Source organism: Lathamus discolor, chromosome 18 (assembly GCF_037157495.1).
Source record: "Lathamus discolor isolate bLatDis1 chromosome 18, bLatDis1.hap1, whole genome shotgun sequence".
NCBI lineage: Eukaryota > Metazoa > Chordata > Aves > Psittaciformes > Psittacidae > Lathamus > Lathamus discolor.
In genome coordinates this window covers 1,406,588-1,434,004 of record NC_088901.1, presented here as the reverse complement: position 1 = coordinate 1,434,004, position 27,417 = coordinate 1,406,588, and the positions used below count along the sequence as shown (strand labels likewise).

Sequence of the window (27,417 nt, the reverse complement as noted above, 5' to 3'; positions counted from 1 at the left end):
GGGGGGGCACTGGGTGTAGGGGATGCAGCGGAGCAGGTCAGGGTGGGCCCATGGGGCCCCCTGCGCCCTTTGCTTGGCCCGGGGGCTGAACCCAGCGTAGCCACCGGGGCTGTGTCCGGGGCTGGCGTGAGTGGGGTAGAGCCCTTGACCTCCGCTGCTCCAGCGCGGTAAAGGCCCTTGGGCTCCAATGGCCCCGGGATGCTGCTGCGCGGCCTGGGCTGCTCCAACAGCGTCAACGGGGCTGTAAAAGAGCCTCCAGGCCGAGTCCAGCCCGGCCAGGGCAGGGCCCTGCCGGCCCCGCACCTCCCCGGGGCCCGATCCTGCCGGGGGGGGTTTGGCGCTCCGGGGCGGCTCCGAGCGCGGTGTCCCGGGGGAGCGGGGCGCTCCCCGGTGCCGGCCCCGCGCAGCCGGGCCGGGGCTGCCATTGGCTCCGGCGGGGAGCGCTGACCGCCGGCGGCCTCCGAGCCATTTCCTGTTGCTGCGGCGGCAGCGCCGAGCGGACCCCGCTGCGCTCCCGTCCCCTCCGGTGAGTACCGGCCCCGGCGCGGGGCGGAGGGGGCGTCCCGAGGGATCCCAGCGCCAGCTCCGGGTGCCCCGGCCCTGCCCCGGCCCTCGCTCGAGGGGCTGGGGTGGGGAAAGCGGGGCCGGGGCACCCGGGGCCGGGGGCGCAGGGCGCGGTGCTGGGGATGCGGGGATGGGGGCTCGGGGAGCGCAGGGCTCGGTGCTGGGGAGCCCGGGGCTGAGCGCTCCGGGGCTGTGCCCGCGGGCAGATCCCGGCGTGATCCCGTTCCAGGCAGGCTCCAGGGTGGGATCCGGGCGCTCTCCTGCCCAGCTCCGGGCTCCCTCGCACCCTGTGCCAGCCCCAGACCCACCCCGCCCCGGCCTGTGGCCACGGGCACCCCATGGCCCTAGGGCCAGCTCTGCCCCTGGAGGGGCTCTGGGGGAGCCCCACGGCGGGGCTCTGCCCCTCCAGCCCCAGCGCAGGGCCGCGCAGCTCCCCGCGGGCCCCGTTGCAGGGGCAGGGGCTGGAGGCGCGGCTGCCCCATGGGGACGGCACCCGGACCCCCTGGGGATGCTGCTGCTGGAGCCGGGGCCGCCGGCGGCAGGGGCTGCCCGGCCCGGCTGGGAGCGGCCCCGCGGCTCGGGGCCGGCGCTGCTGCTGGGTCAGCTCCTGCGCGGCTTCCCTCGTTCCTCCCTCGAGGAGCGTTTCTGGGGCCGCTTCGGCTCCGGCCCTGCCCCGCGCCTCGGGGCCCGCAGGCACCAGCTCCTGCGCGCCCCCGAGAGCTCAGCCCCGGGTCCTGCGCCCACGAGCTGGGCGTGCGAAGCCTGGCCCCGGGCCGCGGATCCGCTCGTCCTGGAGGAGCCACGTCCGTCCCGGCCCCGCAGGAAGGACGAGGGGCGGCGGAACGGGACGGCTCCGGTTTGGCACCTCTGGGGCGCAGCCTTGCAGGGAGCAGCCTGGAGCCGGCACCCTCCCCTGGGGGTGCTCAGCGGGGTCCCCTGGGGCATGGTCAGAGCCTGGCACGGCCCTGAGCGGGACGAGGAACTCGGGGGGTCCCCGGCAGCGCCCGCTCAGCCCCTGTGTCCGCAGATGCGGAGCAAGCGCCATCCCCTGAGCCCCTGAGCGCCCGGGCGCAGGATGGAGAGCCGCCGGCGGGACATGGAGCTGCTGAGCAACAGCATGGCCGCGTACGCGCACATCCGAGGTGAGCCCGGGCGCAGCAGGGGCAGGTCCTGGGGCCCCCCCCGGACCCGTCCCTCATCCCCTCTGCTCTCCCCACAGCCAACCCCGAGAGCTTCGGGCTCTACTTTGTGCTGGGCGTCTGCTTCGGGCTGGTGCTGACCCTGTGCCTGCTGGTGCTGCGCCTGTCCTGCGGGCCCCCCCCGCGCCGCCCCAGGCCCCTCAGTGATGAGGACGAGGACGAGGACGAAGACGAGGAGGAGGAGGAGGAGGACACCATTGACCGTGCAGCGTCCGAGTCGCTGCTGCCGGTGACCGAGATCCCGCTGGAGCCCCACGGCCCCGGGGACGGGGCTGCGGCCATCAACGTGTTCACCTCCGCGGAGGAGCTGGAGCAGGCGCAGCGGCTGGAGGAGCGGGAGCGCATCATCCGCGAGATCTGGCGCAACGGCCAGCCCGACCTCCTGGGCACCGGCACCCTGGGCCGCGGCCACTACTACTGACCCCGGCAGCTGGAGGGCGAGGAGGGGCTGCTCCCTGCCCCTGCGCTGGAGGCCTCCCCCCTCCATGCACTTTGAGCCATTGGTACGACTGCGGGCACCGGGACCTGCAGGGGCAGGGGCAGGGACAGGGACAGACCTCGCTGGCCATCCCCATGGGTCACATCCGGCTGTTCCCGTGTAAGCTTTGGGGGTCCTGCCCCACAAACATGGTGCTGTTCTACCCCCCTCCCCTCCCCGCGGGGCTCAGTGCGGTGCTGGGGGGGTTGTGCCGGTTGGGGGGGTGGGGGGGGGGGGGTTTCAGCCACCCCCTTCCCAAGCCGAAGCCTTTCCCGTGGCCCGACTAAAATCACCCGGATCCTTTCCGGCGCCGCCCTGGGCCTGCCCTGGCGGATGTTTCCCTGCGGGGCTCCCCAGGGATGCGGGGCTGCTCCCCGCGGGGCTCGGTCACATCCTGCCCCTGCTCCCGGCGCTACCCCAGCCCCGCTGCCCCCTCCCCAGCCCCCTATGAAAACAGCTCCTTCCCAGGCCGGTCCCGCCGGCAGGAGCCAGATGTTTTCCAGATGTTCTCCCAGCCCCGCGCCGCTGGCTGGAGGCCAGGATGTGATGGGGCTGGGCTGGGAAATGGTGCGGGAGATGGAGAAAGAGGAGGAGGAGGCGGCGCTGCCCAGCCCCGGGCTGTGGTGGGACCCCTGAGCCATGGTGGGACCTTTGCTCTGGGCCGGGTATCCTGTGCTGGCGCCCCCAGCCCGGCTCTGCCCCCCCCATAGGGACCCGCAGCCCACAGCAGAGCCCCTCTGTGGGTGCCCAGCGCTCCACACCCAAACGCGTTTATTCCAGCTCTGTCCCGAAGCCGCGGGGCCGTTGCCCGGCCTCGGTGCTGGCTGCGGGCTGAGCATCCTGCCCCATCCAGCGCAGAGCCGGGCACGGCACCGGCACCACGAGCCCCGGGGGCCCCGCAGCCCCCGCCGCGCTCAGCAGGGCAGCGCCTTCCTCACCCGCTCGATCTCTGCCTGCGGGGGGGGGCTGTGAGCAATGGGGGGCAATGGGGGCCCTGCACGGGGCAGCCCCCGCGCCGGGACTCACCTGCAGCTCCCGGCGCTTGGCTCGCTCCTGCCCCAGCTCCAGCCTCAGGTCCTCCAGGTCACGCCTGCAGCGCAGCAGGGGCGGCTCAGAGCCGGGGGTGCTGAACCACGGGGACCCCCCCATCGGACCCCCCCGGCCCCACTCACAGGTGCTGCACCCGCATCAGGTCCACCAGGATGTGCAGGGACCGCACCTCCGCCTTCAGGTCCCCCAGGGCCAGCGCCTGCTCCAGGCCCGGCGCCGCCGGCACCTCCGGGCTCCACGGTGGGGCCAGCGCCTGCCCCGCGCCGCTGCGCGGTGTCCCCGGGGGGTGCCCCCCACCGCAGGGACCCCCAGGGCTGAGGCTGGGCGGCCGCTGGCCCGGCACCCGCGGGCGGGTGGCTGTGGGGTGGCTGAGCCGGGCCGTGGTGACCGGCACCGAGTTGAAGCCGTCAGCGTCTGCCAAAGAGACGGCAAAGGGATGGCAAAGAGATGGCAAAGGGATGGCAAAGAGGTGCCAAAGAGATGGCAAAGGGATGGCAAAGGGATGGCAAAGAGATGACAAAGAGATGGCAAAGAGGTGCCAAAGAGATGGCAAAGAGGTGCCAAAGAGATGGCAAAGGGATGGCAAAGAGATGACAAAGAGATGGCAAAGGGATGGCAAAGAGCTCAGCGCGGTGTTGGTGCAAGCGTGGCCCCGCATGGCTGCAGCTCCTACCTGGATCACTGGCTCTGCCCCGCTCTGGGTCTGAGGCGCTGGGCTGGGGACCACCAGGCCTGGGGACAGTGGAGGCGGTGAAGTGGCACAGAATGGACCAAGCAGGGATGTTCTGCGTCAGCACCGCCCCGGTGCTGGGGGCATCCCGGCAGCTCCGGATGCCCCAGAGCACCCGTGTGAGTCTCACTTGCTTGTCACTGCGGGGGCCGGTTTGGCCTTGGCAGGGACGGGGGGAGCAGGAGCCATCCTCTTGCTATGGGGCTGCTTGGCCGGCTCCATCCTCAGCGGTGCCGGGAGCTCTGGGGTAGAGAAGCAGGAGCAGGGCTGGGGCCGGGTTTGGCACCGCCGGCACAGGCAGTGAGAGCGGGGCAGGAAGCGCTTCCTGCGGGGGAACCGCAGCCGTGGCCATGGCCCAGCGCCGGGACCTGCCCAGAGCAGCGGGGCTCCTGTTCCAGGCATGGCCCATCCCCGTCCCCATCCCCATCCCTCCCTCCTGCCCTGGCCCAGGACTCACCCAGGTGCTCCCCCTCCTCGTCCTTTGCTCTCTTCCAGGCTGCAGGGAGAAAAGGGGCTCAGGTGCTGCAGGAAGGACCCTTGCTACAGCCGCTCTCGGGGCCACCCCCAGGCGTGGGCTCCATCCCCAGCTCGCCGCTTCCCTGCTGGGCAAGGAGACACAAGGCCCCGTGGTGCTCCTGGGCTCATGGCTCCCTCCATGGCCGTAGCGATGCTCAGTGGTACCCAACCAGCCCCATGGCGGCTCTGCCCCATCATCACCCCGGCACCATGTGCCAGGGACAGCCGCTCCTCCTGCCAGCCCCACACCCAGCCCCACGCCAGCCCCACTGTGGTTGTGTTTCCTCTGCGTGTGGCAGAGCAGGCGGCTGCAAACCTCCCCCGGAGCACCGGCAGCACGGCACGGGCAGGATGCTGGCCCTATGGTGCAGCAGCATCCCTCCCTCTGCCACTGAGCCCTGAGCTCCCAGCAGGATGGAAGCCCCTGGCAGAGAATATGGGGCATCCAACCACAGGTATGAGCCCATGAACCATCCCATCCCTGTGATGGGCCACGCTGTCCCCAGCGCCAGCAGCAGCCCTGATGCTGTCTGGTCCCTGCCGCCACCAGCAGGGCCCTCACTATGGCGGCCTCTCAGGCACCAAAACTGCCAGCGGGTTTTGTCCTCCCAAAGAGACGGCTGCAGCCATGAGGGATGAGGGCAGGGATGAGGGCACCCAGCCCCAAGGGCGCAGGGAGCTGCTCTGCACGCCCCAGGGCTCCATCGCTCTCAAAGTGCGAGGTTGGTGGTACCCAGATCTGCCCTCGCGCCACAGCCCAGGACCATGTGGCCCCACACAGATGCTGCCCCTGGGATGGTCGCTGAGCGCAGGACCCCCAGAACCGCACGGCTCCATCCTTACCTGCTGGTGCGGGGCTGCCCCCGAGGCCGAGCACCGCGGCGCTGTGCCCGGCTCCCCCGCCTGCCGCGGCCCCGCACCACACACGTGACGCCGGAGGAAACCGCGCTGGGAAGGAAGTCGAAGCCGAGAGCATCTCGGTGCCGGTCCTCGCCGCATCCTCGCTCCCCACGGGGCTCCTCCTGCCCGCCGGCACGGCCGGCTCCTGGGCTGCCCCAACCCATCTCACACCGGGCCGTGGGGCTGCCCGCTGGGGCACTGAGGCCGCCGGGGCTGGGTGGTCCCCTTGGCCGGACGGAATGGACTCCGCATCCCAGGATGGCATCGATGGCTTCAGCTGACGGAGAGGGGCTGGGTGAGGATGGAGCCGTGGCGCAGCCCCACAGGCACCGGACTCTGGCACCGTGGAGCCCACCAAGGCGCAGGGTCCATCCACACAAGGTGTGCGTGGCCTTGGTGCAGCCCCACTCACCGTGGCACCAGCAGGAGCTGCTGCGGAAGAGCCCTCTCCGGTGCCGGCACTGCCCGTGCCAGCAGCCCTTGACCCCTTGACGCAGGGCAGGCGTCAGCACCAGGGATCCACCTCGGGGTGCCCCTGTCCCCGTGTGCCCTCACCTCGCTCAGGACCCCGATGACATCCCCTGGCTGCAGCCCCGCCAGCAGCTCCGGGCCGGACTCGAACAGGGCCCGGCGGAGCCGCGGCTCCGGCTCTGCACGGGAAGGGCAGGATGGAGCTCGCGGGGTCTCCCCAGGCCCCCCCAGCCCATGGCAATGGAGCTCACCCGGGCCCGGCTGCAGGACGGGTGCTGAGCGCTGCGCCGCCGGGCAGCACCAGAGGCAGCTCACGGTGCCCAGCGCTCAGCATCGCTCCTGCGGCGCATCCCTACCTGAGCTGCGCACGGGCAGCGCCGGGACCAGGCACCAGCGGCAGGGCTGCGGGAGCGGAGCAGCCGGGCAGGACTCGGAGCACCCTCAGGTCTCATCCGGCACCTCGGCGCGGAGGGGGAAGTGAAACCCAAACCACAGAGGGGCCGAAACCACAACCCCCGAGCGCACCGGGGTGGCCGCGCCGCTGAGTCCCTGCACCGAGCACACAAGGGTCGGTACCGGCGCCGGGGCTGCTGGTCCTGGTCCATGCCTTGTCCAGGCGCTCAGCACCAGTGCTCCCTTGGGTCAGGTGTATTTGATAGCGAGGGGACCAGCACCAGGGGCGCAGGGTTCTGCTGAGGAGCAGACGCTGCTCATCCCTGGGTTTGGCCGTTCCGGCTGCGAAGTGGGGGGGACACCACCAGGCACCCAGCACCAGGCTCCTTCTCTCCAGCTGGCTCAAGGGCTTGAATATGCTAAAATTTAGCTTAAAGCTTTCAGAATGGACTATATAGGTCTTGCTGGGTTCATACTTACCCTCTAAATTAGAACTGGTGCGGTAAGGCAGGTTTTACACAGAATTAACCTCTTTTAGTAACGTGGACTCCATAGTCTAGAGCTTGGTTTTGAGTGGTAGCATCCACAACGCTCACAGTGACACGATCCAGTGGTGGACTTGGCAGCCCTGGGGTAACGGGTGGACTCGATGATCTTAAAGGTCTTTTCCAACCCACTTGATTCTGTGAATTCACATGAAGGGGAACATGAACCACGAAGGGAAGCACGAGCCGTTAACCCACATCGCTGTCTCAACTGCTCTTGGCCAACACCATTGACCAACGCCGGGCAGGAACTCTTCCCTACCACGTAGGCAGCCCCCTGCATTCACCATGGAGGCTGCACCCTCAGCAAGACCCACAGCTCTCAGGCAGCAAGGACCAATCTCCCTTTGAGGGAGCAGCAACAGGAAAGCATCTGCTACCCGGTGCCAGCAAAGGCAATGGCTGACTTACCCTGAAGAGAGTTTAGTGCTGGTATGAAACCATGCACCTATGGCCATGCTCTTCAGTATCAGAGCATGGATGGAGCCGTCGTTCCTGTTCAGGGGTGATACAGTCCCTGCAGGCAGCAGAGCCAGGCATGGGAGCTGTGGCTGACACCTCCTCTTCCCCCCATACCATCACCGTAACCACAGGCTAAAAGCTCTATTAAGTGTTTAAAGGCCAGGAGTAAGCTGGCTTTAGCCACTAATTCAAGAGCACAAGAGGCCAAAGGTAGAACACATATGCCCATGTGCCCAGGGCCGGGGCTGAGTCACCACGCCTGAAGGTATTTACAGGACATGTAGATGTGGCATTTATGGACATGGTCTACTGATGGACAGGAAAAGGGTAACAGTTGGATTCAATGACCTTAAAGGTCTCTTTGAACTGAAGTAATTTGTGTGCTGCAAGGGCTGTTTTTCTACCTGTATTCCCTGCCTGGATACCCTCATAAACCAGGAATCGCCTTGGGCCACGCTTCAAGAGTCACCACTTGCACACGCTGCTTTCTAACAGCAGGGGAACCCCACAGGCCCCAAGCTGAGCTTCCTCTTCCAGGCTGCTCCCTGGCCCATTTTCTCTTACAGGACGCTCCTGGTTCAAAGCTTCCCCTCCCAGCAGCTCCTCGTTGGCCACAGCGGGGCTGTCCAAGGGCATTTGGTTCTTGTGGCCTCACCCCTGAAGGCAGAAGACAGCAGGAGGGCCGCACTCAGAACACAGAACAGAGAGTTACACCTACTACTTCTTTTATTGTATTTTATTTGCATAAACAAACTGCAGGGCTTTGCTAAACAGGAACTGTTCAAGTCAAAACAAACCAAACTCTAGTTGGTGTGTGCGGGGAAAACAGCACAGCAATCCACGGGGAGGGAAGGCAGGGAGGGAGAGCGGTGCCTACAGCACGTGCACACGCAGGGTGGGTGCATGGACATGCCTCTCCTGCTACGAGGGACTCACTCGGCCTGAGAGCTGCTCACAAACTCCTTCAGAGTACAGGGAAGTAGAAGATAGAAAGAAGACCACGGGCACAGCCATCCTCAGGCAGCACAGGAGGGACTTCTGGTTTTGTCTTTTTTTTTTCCTCTTTTTATATAAAAAGATTAATAAAAAATATTGAAAAAATTCTCATCTCCTTTTGTATTTTTAACCCAGTAGAATTCCAAAGTTTCTTAGAAAACTATGGTACCTTGGAAAGAGCACTCGAGTTCACAACCAGCTGCAAAGAGGATACACAAAATGCCTACAAGCGGTTTGGGGCTCCAGCACACACCAGGCCTAACAGTGTACACAAACAGTGGTGAGAAGTAGGGTGTCATGTTTTTTCTCTTTAAACCATGCTAATTTTGTTAACTTTCAACATAAAACGTTTTCATTTTTTTTTAAAGGCCCTAAAACTCAACAGTTACATTAAAAAAAAGGTTTAAAAAAGAAAAGAAGTCATCGGAGTTTGGTCCCAAGGAGGTAACATTTAGATGTTTATTCACATGCTTCATTGTTTTCCTATTGATAAGAACCAAAGAGTTTCCAAAATTATCATTTAATTGATGTTACTACAGAAAGGCCTAAAGGAAAGTATGGATTTAAAAAACTGAATACACAAGAGGGGGAAAAAAATCCTTGCAGGGGTGAATTCACCCCAACCAGAGCCATTGCAATTTATAAAAGAGAACCAAAAATGTCAAGACTACCGGGGCAAGATGGGCACAAACCAAACTCCACATTGCCTTCAAAGCCTGTTACCAAAAAAATAACCGACCATTCAATAAGGTCACAGATGAGAGAAAAACCTCTGATCTCACCCAGTACTTGACCTTACTCAGTCCAGCAGGGAAGTCTTTGGGAAGATAAACTCCATGAGTGGATCCGAGCATAAATGATTGGTCAGTTCTAGTCCACGCTTAAGGGAGGCTGAACTCTGGAAATGCAGTTAACATCGGGATTGTTTCCGAGCTCCTCTCCAGGGCTCTGCTCAGCGCGTCAGGATCACCCTGACAATCCAGCACTGAACCCCTTCCCTGCTGCCAGGGCTCTCGGAAACACGCGGGCCCTGCGGCTACTCGGTCGTCGTCTGCATGTTGTCCTTTTCCTCTCTGTTTTCTGTTCCACTTTCATCATCTTCGATTTCTCCTTCTTCTCCACTGAATTTGTCATGAGCCCACTTGGGGCTGGTGCTTGACTTCCGGAACATGAAGCGGCCTCTTCCCCGGGGGAAGGCACCTCGACCACGGCCGCGGTTCACCCACTTGTCCGCACCTTCGCCCTCCCGGTCATCGTGCTGCACAGGAGGAAGCCAACGAGACCAGTTGAAACAAAACACTGACTACTCACTGTGTGAGAGTGGGAAAACTCTGGCTGGTGACACAGAACCCTGCAGCATGGACCAGACTCTCATCTAAAGAGAAACACTGGCTTGTCCAGGAAAGAAACACAGCAGATGAAGGAGGAATGCACAATCACCACCCAGGCTCTGTGCATGGCAGCCTGTCATTGCTGGCAGGAAGCTCTCTAGAGTATTTAGTTTAGCATATAGCTCTTGCCTTCAATAAGACTGGAGAAAAATGCAGTAAAAATCATGAAGGTTTTCTTGTTTGAAGTACAATACTGAAATACTGCGTTATTTAATGAGAAGATGGGGATCTCAAGAACCCCAAATCAGGAAGAGACAAAAGGAGTTTGTGTCTGTTTGAAACTACCCCTCTTTCAAAGAACATGGTCACACAGAACTCCCCTAGACTAATGCCTCATAGCAAGGCAGACTGCTGTCACCAGAACGAAAAAGGAACAGTACTAACCCATCTGGGAAGCTGGACACTGTATGGGGACAGAACCACCAAGAAAGAGAGGCCATGTGCAACACAGACTAACATTTAAGCTGCATTTCCCACAAGCCTGTGAAGCACATACTCTCTAACTGGCCTTTAGGATTTCACTTAATGGCAAACCACTCCACAATGAACAGAAAGAAGTTCTCTTTAGTCGTAAGCCAGAAGCTTCTTATGAAGTGTCTCATAAAGCCTTAACCTGGTGGACTAGACAGTTTAAGGACAGCTGGCACTTCCACCTCTCGAACATTTAAGACTAGATATACCTCGAGCATACATACGTGTTTCAGTACTTTAGACAACTACATACCAAGTAGTACTTCTTGCTCTTCGGTGTGTACTCTGGATCCCACTCCTCATCTCTGCTTCTCTTCTGGAAGTCATTATTGCCACCACTGTTGCTGTTATTGTTGCCTGAAAAGTTGCCTCTGCCCCATCCTCTCCCTCTTGCTCTGAATTGCTGCAACAGTGAAACACAAAAGAAAAGTAAAATGGTTGCAGTGGCAATGCCCTCCCACCCCCAGAGAGCTTCCAGGGCTACCAGAAGATACCTCGTCACTTCTCTACCATCCAAGAGCACCTTTAACCCATCATTAAAGTAAGAGGTCAGTATATTTTAGGGTTTTCTACATCATCTGATCACACAGTGCATCACAGTTGCTATAAAGCTGATTAAGATCATGTAGAGGCATTTCCAGAGCGCTCAGCAATTCCTAATCCACAAAAGCTTCCAGGCTTCATTTTGCTCCATACATCTTGAGTTCAACTGCCCAGACTATATTCTCAGCACCCTGGTTTGTGCTCCAGACCCAGAGCAATCATATTTGGCTCAGCATCCACAACCAGACAATGTCTTTGGGGTTTCTCCTTCATGGTATGCTTTGACTGTGAAAGAGCAAAGCACAAAAGCGACTGTTTGATCACTTTGGGAATTGGTATCAGGGTGTGGGGGAGTGGAGAACACTTACAAAGGTCCCTCTAGCTCTTCCTCGTTCATTGGGACCAGGAAATTCTTTAGTCCCAAGTCGGGACTTGTCAAAGCCTGTGGTGCTTTCCTCTCTCTCCTCAGTCTCCTCGGGATATTCCTCTGCTTTGACTGAATGAGAGGACCACGAAGACGATGAACTGGATCTGGATCTCTCACGTACCCTTCGGTGCTTCCTGTTTCAGTGACAGGAAATGGAGGTGAGTGGGACACCAACGAGGTTAATAACTCAGTTGTGTCTTGCTTGCTACAGAACCGTTTCTTTATCACTCTCTATCAGTGCAATGCTCTCCTACTCCTACTCCAAAAAGGAAAAGCTACAGTAAGAGCTCAGGATTAGCTAAACCACACAGCTCTAACAGAGCCCAAGTTTTCTCCATAAAGAACTTGTTGCTTGGTAGGTGTTTACATGATTGACTATGAAATAAGCATGCACCTTCAGTTTTAGTCAAACAAAACAATTAAGTGAATAGATAAGAATTAAATCAACACTAAAGCAAAGTCATTTAAATGTGGCTGCTCTCCACAACAGGAACAAGAAGGAAAAGTGACTCACCCATTGCAACACATGGAGCCTTCTCATTTACCTTTAACAATTATCTAGTGTTTCAGATAGCTATAATGCTATCAAGAAGACACGCAGAGAGATAATTCATGCCACTGGAGAAGTTATGTCAATAGGTGCACAAATGCATGTACACGATGTCATCTCCAACCTTAACAGCAGAAACATGAAAGGCAGAAGGAAGTGGCTTAGGTTTCCTACATACTTTTTCTTTGAGCCTTTGTGACTTTTCTCCGTTTTCTCAGTTGATCTTTCCCTTGAGTGACTTGAATCCCTCGAGTCCACCGATTCTCTGGATTTATCACGTTTAAGATCTCTTTCCTTATGTTTTTTACGGCGCTCAATATCAAGGCGCAGGTCAACAGGGTCATCCTTATACTTCCCTTCAGCCTACAAACGCAGGGAAGAGGGGAGAGTTTAATACAAAGGTTTACAGTGCCCTAGTTCAGCACCATTACTTTGCTATTGACTGCACAGACTTCTGGAGAACAGGAGTTTATCTGAGTACTAATAAATATTCCATTTTAAAATGTAAAATAATGCACTACTGGATTCTCATTTGTCAGACTGCAATTTTCCTACTGCTGTCTAAGAATTTCAACTTTTATTCTCCTCTTTAAACAGCATTAGAACAAATAGCTTGATATTAGGGAAGCGAGAAACACAAAGCTGACACTTATTGTACACCACAGTCAGTGAGAGATGAGAACTTGGAAATTCAACTGACTATGTAGCAGAACTACAGCATGTGAAAAGTGTCTAACAGCCTGTGGGTGTTACTGAACAGCGGCATGCTCCCTGTCCTGCTGACAGACATCACCTAGCAGGGTGGAAGGGACTTTAATCACCATATCTGGAGGCAGTCCTTAAGAAGAAGCTGTTTGCTGCTTGGAGATATCAAAAATCATGATTACTGATCAAAGAGTAAGAGATGGAGGCCGCTGAAATGCAGCAGCCAGGTACATGTGGGAAAACGCCAACATCCCACTGGGATGCAGCCTTTAATACATCTATCAAGATTAAGTGTGTGGCAAATGTCACCTAGAGCCCTCCTTCCCCCTTGACTGAAAGGCACCATGTGAAAGATGCCAAGAAGTCACCGCAGATGGAGGTATGCATTCCTCCACGCAATCCTAGCAAGTTTGCTAATGCAAGCTGACCCTGGTGTTTCACAAAGCAAAAACCAACCAGGTGTATGAAAAACACTCCACAAACAGCTTTGTTTTTTCTTTATGGTGTCAATTTAAGAAAGATCTGGTAACATTTGCTTTGAGTTCTGTTGAAATTCCCACTTAAATAATGGATTAAGACAGTTTCTTTGCAAAATGAGAAGTTGTGTTACCTGCATACACTTAAGACCAGTGGCACCTGGATGAGATTCTGCTGACTGCACACACAAGAGCAGCAAACTGACAGTGGCTGTGGTTCTGACAAACATTTAACAGTAGCAGTGTGTCTGCAGGAAGCCTGTACAGACGTTGCAATCAACAACATAGAGCCTCCAGGGTTTGCTACCTCATTTACACAATGCTAATCTTGGGAACTGTATGACTTTATATGCAACATACATCATATTAATTGTCTTGAATTAAATACAAAAGGATTAGTAATTCTCTAGCTATGAAATTTTTTTACTTACATGAGTTTCTAAACACTTTTTTGTTTAAATAAATATGTCAAATAACGCAGGAGTGAGAGCAGGCGTTTTGTTTTGGTATTTTGCTCTTCTACTTTCCCCAGGCAAAGAGCTTTTATTTCTACTCTGAGAATAAAACTGCTCCCAACACGATGGATGACAGATAAGTGACAAAATCAGCAGCAGCTCCCTTATGTGGTACAGCAAACACCTATTTGGGTTTGTGAGGGCACGTCTGTTTCACGGAAGGCTGGCGAGCTGTTTGGAAACCACGTTTATAATACACTCTGCCAAGCTGATGCTCAGAGTTCAGGCCCATCAAATCCATCTCACCATCGTCCATGTCAAGCCACAAGTGTGTTTGGAAAAAAATATGAAACAAATATGAAACAAGTAAGGTTTCAGCAGGACTGGTTAAAATCTCTTCAATGTAAATATGTATGAAGGTGAATAAACAAAGGTTAAAATCCCAAACATTTTATGTGAAGCCATTTTTATGACTGTTTACAGCGAGTGCAATGGCTTAACATTAATCTATTCAGAAAAGCTAATACACTCAATTCCAAATGGTCTGGCTCTACTCAAACAAGTGCTGAATGTTAAAGTAACAGCAATCAACAGCAACGGTACAGTAAGTTGTTAGAACAAAAGTCATCATCTGCTTAATAGCGTATTTGGTTTAGATAAGTATTTAGTTTTACTTTCCTCTTTTTGACATGCATGTCTGTTTGAAAACATGGTTGGAAATATTGCATGTATACAATTGATTTAATCATACTTACAAGCAGAAAAATATCACAAAAAGTTTCTTCTCTCATCATGGGCACTTGTTCCAAAAATCCTCTCTTTTTTTCTCTCTCAAGCTCACCTCAATTGACTTTGGGGTCATTTACCATAGTCTAACCACTTCACAAAGGTTGTTGATACATTTTTATTAAAAATTAACCCTTTGTAGTTCATTTTTAGAATTATGCCCATCCTTAAAAGAAAAACACAAACTTAAGTAGAGAGTAATTTAAACAAAAACATCACTGTTAAGTTCATGCCCAATGCACTCATTTTGTTGAATTAAACTAGTCAGAGTAACAGTTCACCTTGAAGCCAGGATCTCGGGAGCTTTTCGATTCCTCTTGAGAGAATCCATGTTTTCTAAAAGTACTGGGAGATATATCTATCCTCCTAAAATGTAAAGAAAGTACACAGATATAATCTTGATCACAGGAAGAATGTGAAGCTTTCAGAGGAACTGGTATTTAAACCAGACCAATGTTTCCAGAAGTACATGAAACTGTCCACATTTTCCCCCTTTTATTTTCCCCCTCTGAAACTACTTATATACTTGGATTATTCTGGAATTATTCCAGAGTTTAAGAGAACAAAATCTGAAATGTCCCCAAAATGTTAAGACAGCACCAACCTGTGGATTTCAGGGCTCTTTTTGTTTTTAGCTGCATCTTGTTCCATTCCTTTCTTTAGATATTTGGTAAAGCGTTCATTCAGTGTCATTCCTGAAGACCCAAAGTGATGCTCTGGTGGGGGTTTGAATGAACAATGCCAAAATATTAGTCTCATTTTGGTAAAAAGACAAAGCACATTAGTCCTACAGCTTGGTCAAACTCGAGGCAGGAAACATGAAGCACAGCTGAGGAGCTCTAACTAACGTTGCTGGCAAATCTCAGTCTTGAAATTAGCCATTTCCTCAAGTCACTAGAATTTACTAGACTACACAAATTTTAAGCCACAGCCTCTCTGAATATTGCTCAGGTAAAACTAAGAATGCCTTTTCCGTCTCTCCAGAAGAAAATTGTATGATCAGGCTGCTATCTTCATCTATGGCATATCTGCTGGAAAACAACTCTTTGAGCATTAACTGGAGTGCATAAAACTCATTTATTTGAACAAAGGAGGAGCAAACGTTCAGCTGAGGTCACACAGACTTCTCACCTACCTCTTACATGATGGACTATAGTCACTATATGCTGAGCAAACAGTTCAGAAAGACTCCGCTGAGACTGAGCAGACTGAATATGATGGAAAATCGAACGGAATTCCTGCTCTTTTTTGTTGCTGTGCACAAGGTCACGACACAGCTTGCGTTCCTGAGCCAATATGCCACTTGGACTAGAAAAAGAACAGACCACATGAAACACAAGAACAGGGTAAAAGGGAAGCAGCGTAAGATGATTAATGTTTCCCAAGTTGGAAGCTGACTGCATTATTTTGTCTTATGAAGGCACCTCAGGCCTTAAATAACACGTGCAGGACTCATTTAAACATCTCTAAAATACCCAGGTCTGGGTTACCGGGGTAATTCAGGTCACTTGTTATTCTGTATGGAGTGCAGGTATGAACCCCTGACATCCTGGGAAACACTTCCTAGATTCTAGGTTTACCTCTAACATCCCATCTAACATTCCTGTCTTAAAATTTCTTGAAGCAATGCTGAAGTGTCTCTCAGAGTTCCAGCACTACTACATTGAGAATACGAGCAGTTAAACACACTCCAGAGAATCAAATATCAGTTAAGCTGCACTGTAACTTTACTGTACCACTGAGCTCCTAGCAGCAAGAAGACACCGAGTACCTAGCTCTTCCCTGAACCTGACACAGAAGCATTTATGTTCTGAAACAATCTTACATGTAGTTGTAGAAGACATTAGGAAAAGTTCTTTAACCCCCATGCTATACTTTCACCATCTGCAAACCCCTGGTAACCCCTGTAACCTCCCACCACAAAATAAAAGGGCCACACAAGTAGTATAATGCCAGAAAAAGATGCATCTCTATCTCCAAAACATGCAAATTGTGACGCAGTATTATTCAGCCTTCCTCACACTTGGCAAGTCTATGAGGATCTCAGGAAGAGAAACAGGAAAACACCACTATTTGGACTTGTACTTACCGTGCAAGGTCTTCATCAAAGGAATCCATTCGAATATTGACCTGGGCTTCACGGGTAATAGAAAAGGAAGATTTGCTAGGAGTTAGCCCTTCTACTTTGGTGCCTGGTTTCTCCTTCACCTCAGAAGTCTTCCTTGGTGGGGGGGAAGAACTTTTCTCCTGGCTTGATTTGTAAGTGGTCACTCTGAAATTCTTCTCAGGAACAAAGCCCCTGTGACCTGATTCAGCTCTCTTGGACGCTGGTCTCTCCTCTTTCTTTGATCTTTCTGAATAGCTTTCCTCCTCCATTTCATCAGGTTTCCTCTGCTTCTCTTTTCCAGGTGGCAAGAACACCACACCTTCCCATTTTCCTGATCTCTCCTCCTCTTGATTTTTACTTGAAGTTGCTACAACTTTAGACATAAATTTGGGCTCTTCCTCAAACTCCGAATCTTTTCGGCCCTTTGCCTTGTCTTTCTTTTCCTGATCATCTGTTTCCTCTTTGCCATAATGGCCTTCCTTGTGGAACTCCGGGGCCTTTGGCTTGTCAAAGTCATCCCGGAACTTGTAGCGCTTGGGCGACTGGCTGCCGCGGTATCCCTTCTCCGAGTCGGCTTTGGATGTATAGGAGTCGGATTTTGCCTTTCCATCTGCTGATCCCACCTCAGAGAAATTCCCTTTTTCTTTATTTTTTTCTTTTTCAACATTTGTTACTTTCTGTTCTTTGTCTTTCCCATTCTCAGGCTTCTGCTCTTCCAGATACCTGTTCATGAAACAGACATTGAAGTAGATCTCTTATTAAAAAAACCAAGGAGGTTCACTCATCAGTTGAAAGCAGTCAAATTTTAGAGCACACCAAGCTATGCATGGACAGAAAGCTGTGTCTAGGCCCTAAAATAGTTAAAAGATAACGCAGATTTACTCAACCTGGATTTAGACTTCTAGTTCTCAATAAATTCAGCAAATGTAGAAGAAAATGGATGTGCAGAACTGGTGAGATGAGGCTTAAGAACAAATAACAAACAGCTTACCCACAGAGTCATTTGAAGGAAAAGAGTAACATCTTACCCAATCGGTTTATTTACTTACAAACCTGGTTCAGGAGAACAACACATCAAAACTTTCAAACTGGGCTGTTCTGCTTTAAACAACACACTGGAAATAAAAGCCTCAAAAGCTACTTCAAATTTTGGATGCAAGTTTCATAGGTAAGCTAAATATTTCCTGACAGACTGTAAATACAAATAAAAGCAAAAAGGTTAACAGGAGAATATTCTGCTTGGAGAAGACAAAACACTTGTAGTGAGAACAACAGGTTAAAGCATCAGAACTGTGTTTTAAAGCATTCATGAGGAAACAGAAGTAAAGCCCTCAGACATTAGTTCAGTGCTTTGGAAAGCACAAACAAGAGATACAGCTTTTTCCCCCCCTTTCTTTTTCAGTTTCAGGCATCTTTGATATAGAATCAGCTCAAAATAACTTTAAAAATGGTAAAAGCTTTAAAAGCACTTGTGAATGTTACTACATCTTTTCAAACAAAGTGTTGCACACGAATCCGCAATGAACTAACCAAGCAAACCAACATGGGAAGCTTCTCTATGGAAGGATGTCTTAAATTTAGTAATAAGCTTGGTGCTTTAACCCACAACCACAGGCATAAACACTGCAGCTACACCTGCCTTAGGTTGCTTTGCACCAGGACATGCAGTAAGATTTCATTACATTTTTCTAATTTATAGTATCTAATGCAATTCAAGAATGCAATACTATAAAATGTCTTTAAGTGGAAAGTAACACAGAAACGCAAGCTTCCAGTGGGCACTGTTAAATTGCCAGAAAGCCCCATCCAGCACATCTTCAAGTGTTCACAAGCTACGAACACTTTAGCAACTATCCAGGACACAAAACTAACTCCAGCTTTCCACAACACAGGGCAAGGTCTGTATTTCATTCTGTAATTCAGACAATACCAGGGCCAAAGAGCTGGCAGCCTGCTAGGATGCACACCCTGGGGCTCATTCCAGCTGGGGCCTGCACAGGGAGAACCCTTGCAGTGCTCCTGGAGTGTCTACTCAGAACCACCACAGCACAACATACACATCACTTGCCTTTTAGAGAAGGCTCCTCCTCCAGGAGCTGTGGCTTCCTCCTTCTGAGATGTACTGTAAATGGAACTGACTGGTGTTGGACTTTTACACACAGGACTCTTCCTTGTTGGACTCAAACCTGCCGAGCCATGGTCAAAGGGACTCTGATGAGAGCCTGCCTGAAAGGAGGTGCTGCTGCTGCTGCTTTGTAAAGCAGAGCTCATCTGGGATGGGTTGGATAGTGGAGGGCTCGACTTTTGCAATGGACTCGGCCGAGGAGAACGCCGCCTCACCACAACTGACTGGAGAGGGCTTTTTAGTGCAGGACTGCGTTCCCTTGGGCTAAGCTCAGACACAGAAGCTCTTGATGCTGAACTTGTACCATAGGTGGTCATCTCCTGCCATGGTTTTGATCCTTCAGACGCCTTGACATCTTGAGCCACTGCTCCTGAAAACTGCTGCTCCTTAGACTCATCTCCTTGATTATCTCCTGCAGGCTGAGATGCTCGGTTATCCTTGGACGATGACTTTTTCTCCTTTCCAGATTTACGCTTAGAAGACTCCACCCGGCTGTGGTTTGAGGAAGACCGGGAAGAGGAAGACCTCCTCGACCGATCAGAAGATGACTTATCAGAATTCCTAGAACGACTTCTAGACCTGGGCGAAGGAGACCTTCTCTTGGGGGAACGAGAGCGAGACCTCCCTCTACGAGGGCTATAGGCTTGGCGGTAGTTTTGCCAGTTTGACCTGTAATTCCCATATCCTCCTCGATTATACTGGCCCCAGGGATAAAACCCTCGATTTCGGCCTCGAAAATAATATGGTCTCCTGTAGCCTCTATTATGACCTCGGAAATCCCGGCTCTGATAGACTCTCGGATGGTTCCTTTCCCTGTTATGAGATGGAGAATACGATCTTGAACGGGACCTAGAACTGAGAAAAAGAAAAAATTACATAAATACTTCAAAGTTTATTCTTCTGTCACAACTTTTTATTTGAAGTTCTACAGAAAAGTAGATGAAAATGGCATTTCTTAACTTTTAAAACTGATCTCTTTGGTTTGGCCTCTTCCAGTTGAGGTATTACACTCTGCCCTCGATAAACTGCTGTGGAAATAACTCATATCTGTGGTACCACCAAACAAATATTCAGGATCATTGCAGAGACCATGATAACTACTGCTTAGCTTTTCTAGGATGAACATGGCTGCCATCCAGCTTCAGGAAAAAAGTGACATGTCACAAACTTCCAGCCCTTCACAGCTCAAAGTCAAGGTTATACCTCACCATAGATCCCTCTCTTTCTTTGTGGATGTCATGCTACTGAAACATGATCCAAAATCATCTTCTTGTGTCCCAAGTTCTCATGTGCTTTTGAAATTCTGATAATCAGGATGAAATCCCACTTCTTTGCCAGGTGAGTTATATAAATCACGACATCTCAACATTAGGGGAGCAGCACTGCAGCAAACAGCATACTGCTCTATAGTGTTAAGAAGGTGCAGCCCCTGCTCCAGTTCAGAAGCTGGAACTCCAAACAAGCGGGACAGCAGAAGGATGCACTCATTTCCATGCTGAGGCCGCAAGATGGCACTGCTCAGTGTTCCACTCCTCACCTCCGCCCCAAACCAGAACACTCATAGAACAAAACTGAACCTAAAACCTGTAAGAATACAGAGTCAAGTGGCAAAACATCAAAGGCTCATCGTTCCAGTAGTCCCTCCCATGCAAGTTTTGGAGCTGCAGCTGTGGGACTGTTTAAAAGCCCCACTGTAGCTCAGGATTAAATGCCAGCCTTACAGTATTTCACAGCTGTTGGAAAAACCTGCTGAAAGCCTGAGATTTTAGCAAATTTGCATGGGTAAAACAGAGGAAGTGCCCAAAACAGTACAGTTAAACAGAGAAAGACATTTTTCCAAATGGAATTTGAGTAACTAATATTCACTGAAACCACTCCCACTTTCCATTTTCACTTCTTGGTCCCATGGATCATACTCCTCAACACATGTACTGGCTCTTCCAGACTAGCAATACACAGCTCACTGCTGCCCCCTCTCCACTCACACCCCAAGCCCCCATAACATGAGGGAATACAACGCAGCTGTTAGAATTCCTACCAGATGAGCATAAATGCATGCAGAGATGGACTTAGGTCTGTGTTTATTTCTTCCACCTATCAAATACATATTGCAGCTTAGCAGGAAACTCTCTGTTCATACCGTAGTTATTGCTAGCAAATAGCTTCATAATAATTTTAACATATGCTTCATCTTCTGCTTGAAACAACCAAATGAGCTAAACAACCTCTCTGAGACACTTCCTCACTTGAGCAACAATAAGAAGGAAAAGCGTAGAGGCAGATGGGAAAACACAACTGTAATGAGCCCCAGTCAAAAGCACTAACACCACACATACTCCTATTTTCAGACAACTGCTGCATTTGTGATCAATTACCAGCAAGGGACCCATTGAACACAGCTTCCCAAATCTGCTCTATGGTTTTAGAGAGGCTGCAGCAGGGAGATTTCACTCTGCCAGCCCCAGCCAAGACACACAGCTCCAGTTGTGAAGCACCCACAATCTTACAACAGGTAAAATAACGCCAGAAAGAAAACAAGAAATATTAGGCAGCCTCCAACATGGAAATATGACTCAGAACAGACAGCAAACCTACCAAAAGAAGAGTCAAACATTTTGTGGTGCATGCTGAAGTACATAATAATGGGCTTTCATGCCAAAATACCGCAAGACCTACCTCAGAAGATATCCTAATGCCATACAAGGTGACTTGTCTGTACTAACCCCTTCCATTTTGGTTCTTATTTACAAAGCACAAGTGGATTCAGCAGCAGCACAGAGGAAACAATCACACTTGCACAGGATGCCTTTGTTTTCAACTGTCAAAGCTCCTTCGCAGCTAGGCAGATATTCCCAAATGACTATGTCTCTTCCAGCATTCCAGCTTCCTTCTGCAAGAACTTGGTTTGACTCAAGTCTCCGCCTCTAATTCAGTTTTGCCATGTCCTTCTCCCTCCAACTTTACATTGATTACAGCCTCTGCATTTTGAATGTCTCTTTAACTGTTAACAGTTGCATGTGTTTGCAGTCTAATGATATGTGTTATTAATTAAAGATTAGTGAAAGAGCAGCTGAACACCATTACACCCAGTCCAACTGGAATGCCTTTGCCAGCTACATAATGCTTAGCCAAAAGAAAAGGAAAACACAGATATCCTGATATCCAGGGAAGACATGAGCCTGATCAGAAGCAATTCCAGGAGGCAAGAACAACTATTACAAACATTAATGAGCTCTCCAAATTAACTGTAGTGAAATTTATCTACTTTATCCACCCAGAACAATCACCGCTGTCACGTAGTAGCAGTATATTAAATGGACATTAAAACTCACTTCAATCAAGTTTTAGAAGGAGGGGGAAAACATACAATAGCTGCGAAGTCTAGGATCAATTACATTAACAGCTTAAGAAAAAACAGCCAAAGATGTTTAACACCACAAAGGAGCATGTTTTGCTATGGACCTTCCCAACTCTTCTTGCCTATTTTGACTATGAAACACGCACTTAAACTCTCTCACAGCAGTAAAGGAAATGTCTGATCAAAAGCAAAATCTCAAAATGATGTCAAGCCAGGATAAAAAGCTAGCATTTTCTGCACTGTGTCCTGTTTTGGCAATTTCAAACATCATCATTAGCCATGAATACTTCTAACACAGGCAACTGGATCTCAGAGATTGTCTCTGCTTCGCATTAGGGAAAGCCCAACAGGCTCTCCTGTTACATACAGCAGCTCAGAACTGCAGAACATGGGAAGAAACCCACATGTTTTTTGACACAGGCTTCTATTAATACCTTTGAGGAGAAACAAAGTACAGAAGTCTTCTCTAAGGGACCAGTCTAAAAAGGCCTTTAACAACACCCCCCCCCCCAACAAAATGAACTATATTAACCAAACCACCTTCTGATTAAAGTGTACATTAGAGTATCTCTTCATATTTACACCACAGAAAAAGTTATTGCTCACCAAAAACATGCTACAGAGACCAGATTTAGAGCTCAAAAGAAGTATCTTGACAATTCATTCTCCTAGCTCATTGAAAACACTTCAAAACAGTACAGGCTGGCAGGAAACAGGATGCTATCTGTCCTAGAATCAAACTAAAGTCTTTCCCTGGAAAAGAATTAAGTGACAAACCATCTGAACAGGACAGAAAGGAAAAGCAGTTACACCCTTTGGCTCCAGAGCTGCAGGCACTTACCTAAGTCTGCGCTTTCTTGACCGTGAGACAGAACGAGAACGGGAGCGGGATTTGGAGAAGGACCGTGACCGGGATCTCGATCCCGACCTCGAACGGGAAGAGCGGGATCCAGATTTGGACTTGTTAGTTTTAGACATCTTTGCAAGCACCCGTCAGCTGTACCTGAATGAGAAAGGGAAAGTATGTGAAAAATGAAGTCAGATTTGAGAGGACATTGGGAGCCCGATCAACTCCAGAGTGAAATGAAGCTGGGTAAGACTGGAAATGCCAATGTTGGAAGTGTCTGCCTAAATAACAGATGAATGGTGTTGAGCTCAGAACAGAAGGTGTACTTCAGGAGGAAATCTGCAAAAGGATAACAGGCTTTCACCTCAGAGTAATTACAAATACGAGTGCTAGAGCTGAAAGCAGCAAGTTAGTGCAAAGCCCAGGAACAGGCAGAGGCCATGCTGCTCACTCAAGCAGGAACACCTTTAGAGAGACAACCCACCTCACTTCAGTCACATCACTGTCAAGAGAGCAAAGCTGGTTTAAAGAACAGTGAGGAAACCCAAAGGCTTACCGTCAAAAAACTAAAAACCCAACCCCAAAGTCTCCTCTAAATTTTCAGGAGGGAATCATGAACACAAATGATAATCCAAGATTCCAGAATATAACCCTGTTTGCACAGGTCTGCCTCGCACTGAACACCCAGGTTAAACCCTGGCCATACGTGTCCTGTCTGCTTGTGGAGTTTAGGCAGTTGCTATGATCAGTTACCAGCGTGTATCATCCAGGGAGGAGTTCTGTTGCAGCCAAAATAATTCAGAGGTCCTTCCAAGTATTCACAGACACCGAAGAGATTACGCTGTAGCACTAAATGACTCTGAATAGCTATAATTATGAATTCAGGCACATGTCCAGGTAAAGAGACCCCTAAAAGATGTTTCAGGGAATAGCTTGAGCATGTAATTGTTTCAGTTACACCCTACCTGATCTGCTTACTTGTAAACATCGACTTTGTATCAAGACTTCCTATTGGATTTTCATTATCTTACCTCCAGGGGAAGAAAAATATTGAGGACTACTAAGAGGGGGTTGCGTGTGTCACAGGGTTTACATCTGAAGGTTGGTACAACTACTGATGAAATCCGAGCTGCTTTATTCTTTCAGCCAGATTTTCCTGTCAGCATCCACAAGAATCAAACTCGTAACACAGTTCTGCAGCTTCTGACAGGGACCTTCGCAAGCCTTCCCCTTCCTACTACCAACAACCTCCTTCTGCAACCTCCCCATCCAGCAGTGGCTGTGGAAGCAAACTCAGGATGCTGGAGATGGGTCGGGAGAGCTGTAGTGCCTCTTCCATCCAGCCATTACAGTGCTTCTCAACTGTAGTTAATAGCTGACCTACTTCAGCACTGCATCCAGCCACAAACAAAATTCCTTACAATTTAAAGGTTGATCACGCTGCAAAATGTGCTCCAGCTTTGGAATCCCTGTTGGTTCCAGTATAATTCTTCAGCTTAAATGGAAAATGCTTTGGGCCCTGACTTGGCAAGGATGAAGGGGACTCCACTCCTTAGATTAAGATCCCAGACTCCTTCCTACTTTCATTCCTAGAAACGGGATGTTTCAGCAGTGGGTTGGGAAAGGGACTAAGTGGTAGTTTGAGTCGTGTTTGGCTTGTCGAGTATGCCATACTACCAGTTGGTATCAAGATCTCTGCAATTCCAGAGGTAGCTGATGAGACTAAGAAGATAATCTGCTCTCTTTACAAATACCTAAGTTTCATTCACAGTATCAGAAGCAATTTATTTAGCATTTAACAGAATTCCTTAGGAATTTCTACAAGGAATTACATTTTCTCCCCCTCAAACTTGGTAAAATATTGCATAGCTGCAAGTAATTTGGGCAGAGGAAAAAACCACCAGTGTACTGGTAATTTACAGTTCTGCTTCTATCTGTGCATGTTCAACAGCAAACCTGTAGCTGCTGTGAGGGTACAGAGATCAGGCACTGGAAGTTACTTTAATTACTTATTTCAATGGCTAAAAAGCATCTCAAATCATGACATGAACAAAGAAGCATTTTGACAGCAAACTGCCAAAACCTGAGGCATCTGCGAAACAAATGCTCTGCAACGCTTATCGCCCACACTCCGAAAGAGGGAAAAAACTTGAGACTGCTCTGGGAATTAGGTAAAGGTTTGTAAAGACAAGATCCGCATTAACTCAGCATTGCATAAAGGTTATCAACAAACTTTGCAGCAGAAGTGACTAATGAATCCAGAAAGAAAAAAGGAACTATATTAGGACAATTTTATCCCTTTTTTTTTTTTTCAACTACTGATTAAAATAGAGACATTGAGGTAGAGAAACCCATCAAGTTCTGCTGCTGCTGCATCCATTTTAAGCACATTCCAGTGGCCTGACTTGCAATATCTTCACTTTGAGTCACTCTCCAAAGCCAAATTACATATATGGTGAGAAAATATTCCAGCTACTGCCAGGGCACTTTCAGGAACAGAAACAGGAAGCTGGCTTTTATTATAAAGACCATGTTACACGTCCCTGTTCTTCCCTTTCACCGTCCTAAAGGTGCTGTATCAATCCAACTGAAGTAGTTTACTATATTCCACACTAGAAAGTATGCAGGGGAAAAAAATATGTGTCCTAATACTTGTTCTATTAGGAAAAAATAAATTGCACCAGGGATGAAAATCAAATGCATGGTCCTTTTCCAGGGAAAGAATGGATGAAAGGATCTCAATTGCCTCTCTGAGTCAGTATTATTGATACATTAAAACCAGGGGGACGAAAAAAACACTATATTCTGTAAAGATATTATAAATATATCCCATAAACTGTGTAATTTCAGGACAGCTCTCTACTGAGACCCCTGGAATTCAAGAACAAACTACACTTCAACATATTATCATCTGTAAGTTACCTTTATTGACAATGAACTCTGTACTGCTTGAAATACCATACCAGACTAATATGATTAGAGATTTCACCACAGCTCTCCTCTGTTGCATCTCTTCTGAAATAACTCATTTTTCCAAGAGAAAGCACATTCTTCGAGCTGACCGAGCTGTGCAAAAGTGGCAACAACTCTCAGGAAATCCTGAGAAGGCCCAAAAAAAAAGGCTTTAAAGTACCACTTGCTTTGGGCTGTTGAAGTCTTTGTATTTTACTTTGATCCACAGCACTTACTGGCCAAACACGAGTTTGGAATGGGTGACGTGTGCCAAAACCTCTCTTGTCATGGAAGGGTTTATCTTTGTCAATATTTTTAAAGCTGATTCATTCCCAACAGCTGAGGTAACTCTTACTAGAATAGAAACCGAGTTGCTATGCTCTATCAGCACTCAAAAGGTTAAACAAACTCAACGCTGGAGTCATTTCAGCTCCCCTGTGTCAACGCTGCAGTTGTAAAGGCACTGCGATACACATCTAGTTGTTCTAAGAATTAATGACTGACTCGGATAAAATGTGTTCAGCTGGTAAGCAGAAAAAGCCCAACTGTGCTGAAAGAATCTGTTCTTTTAAAACACCCCAAGGAGTACTCTGATTTTAAATGCAGCAAACTGTGAAAGCAATGGCAGCTGTGATCACCTCCCCATTTAGATCTTTCCACCCACCATGATGCTGTGCCCCCAGATCACAACTGCATCTAGCCCCACAGAGCTCACAGGGGAGGAGGCTGCTTTTTGAAACTCTGGAAAGTAAAATGTGTCGGCTCCTGAGTGGGGACTGCAGCAGAAGCATCCACAGTGCTACAGTGACTTGTGGTTAGCAGTCTCCTCTGCTAGAAGTCGTATTTCCTTCCTGCCTACAGCTCCACAACTGCCCTTCCATGACACCAGCTCCACCCCTACCTTAGAAAGGACACTGGTGATCCCTGCTGCCTGATCCAGGACTCCTGGAAACACTGCCAGGAGTTTTCAGAATGGGGGCTTTTATGGTTTGTCTTTTCTGAAGCGCCACTTCCAAGCTGCCCAGTAGATCTTCCCAAGCAGTGCAGCCTCGTATCCCAAAATACCAGCACTGATCCTAAGTGTGTCGAGTTTAAAAGTGCTGCTAAAGCACTACCCTGCTGGAAACCAGACACTTGACAGCTTGTTTATCTGCTATAAAACTAGACTGTGTAACATACCTCGTAATTCAACACACACCAAGTCTGAAGAAACAATTTGTATTCCAAATTAGTTTGCTAAATGCATTCCTATGACACAGATTTAAAAGCAGTTGCATCTACTACTAGCCAGATCTGAAACCACTGAAGCTGGTCAGTGGAGCAAAGAGTCAATCTAACAACCAGTTGGTTAGTCTGCTCAAACTGCATTGCCAGTGCACTGAACAGCAAGACTCAAACCAGGAAACATCTCTACATGATCTTAAGGTCCTTTCCAACCCTAACGATTCTATGATTCAACTGTTTTGAGTCCTTCTTCCACAGATCATGGAAAGTAAGGGAGAGGATTTGCTTGAGCTGTGAAAGTCTTTGACAGCAATCAGTAACTGAAGTGAATTTGACTTCTCACAGGAGAACATTGCCACATTGCTGCTATCCCCCCTCTGGCATCAAAGATTTCCCACCCTGATCCCAAAGGCATACAAACTCTTCAAACCTCTTTCTTGTGAAGTAAAACAGGCAACACAAGCTGAGCAGTTCTGCATGTTGCTTTACCAGCACTTACAGAAGCTACTTCATTCTGGAAGTTCTTGAGCTGCTTTAAAATAACTTTTTTTGCCATGCTACAAATGGTGCCATTCAGAGAGGGAAGACTCTTACAGAGGTGGCAATACAGTAGAGAATGAGTTCTACTCCAGAACTAAAAGACTTTTGTCATCACAAAACTGTTGTGAATCTTTCACATCTATAGAGAAAAAGCAA

General features: G+C 50.0%; 2 protein-coding genes across 4 annotated transcripts in view; one reads left to right on the top strand and one right to left on the bottom strand.

Moving 5' to 3' along the window:
* The first annotated feature begins 338 nt into the window (after positions 1-338).
* EVA1B (eva-1 homolog B) lies at positions 339-2,414 on the top strand. The gene is made up of 3 exons (XM_065697894.1): positions 339-526; positions 1,592-1,706; positions 1,784-2,414. The coding sequence occupies exons 2-3, from the start codon at positions 1,640-1,642 to the stop codon at positions 2,182-2,184; spliced, it is 468 nt and encodes a 155-aa protein (XP_065553966.1). The 5' UTR covers positions 339-526; positions 1,592-1,639; the 3' UTR covers positions 2,185-2,414.
* Positions 2,415-8,029: 5,615 nt separating this feature from the next.
* The window catches only part of THRAP3 (thyroid hormone receptor associated protein 3), a 29,610-nt gene continuing 10,222 nt past the window's right edge, over positions 8,030-27,417 (bottom strand). For 2 of the 3 annotated variants that reach the window (XM_065697881.1, XM_065697882.1), the window contains exons 4-13: positions 22,540-22,701; positions 18,284-19,195; positions 16,198-16,938; positions 15,244-15,416; positions 14,713-14,824; positions 14,390-14,474; positions 11,865-12,049; positions 11,078-11,270; positions 10,420-10,569; positions 8,030-9,562 (exon numbers count right to left, since the gene is read on the bottom strand). In XM_065697881.1, the coding sequence (XP_065553953.1) occupies positions 9,341-9,562; positions 10,420-10,569; positions 11,078-11,270; positions 11,865-12,049; positions 14,390-14,474; positions 14,713-14,824; positions 15,244-15,416; positions 16,198-16,938; positions 18,284-19,195; positions 22,540-22,676 (2,910 nt within the window). In that variant the 5' untranslated portion in view covers positions 22,677-22,701 and the 3' untranslated portion in view covers positions 8,030-9,340. Of the gene's footprint in view, positions 9,563-10,419; positions 10,570-10,660; positions 10,995-11,077; positions 11,271-11,864; positions 12,050-14,389; positions 14,475-14,712; positions 14,825-15,243; positions 15,417-16,197; positions 16,939-18,283; positions 19,196-22,539; positions 22,702-27,417 lie in introns of those variants that run through there. The other variant, XR_010616600.1, reaches the window with a different exon arrangement.

What these genes read in the sequence shown, in the direction of transcription:
- EVA1B (XM_065697894.1), top strand. Translation starts at nt 1,640, where the DNA reads ATGGAGAGCCGCCGGCGGGACATGGAGCTGCTGAGCAACAGCATGGCC. An exon ending in CGCGTACGCGCACATCCGAG is followed by an intron (nt 1,707 to 1,783) that starts GTGAGCCCGGGC and finishes CTCTCCCCACAG; the next exon opens with CCAACCCCGAGAGCTTCGGG.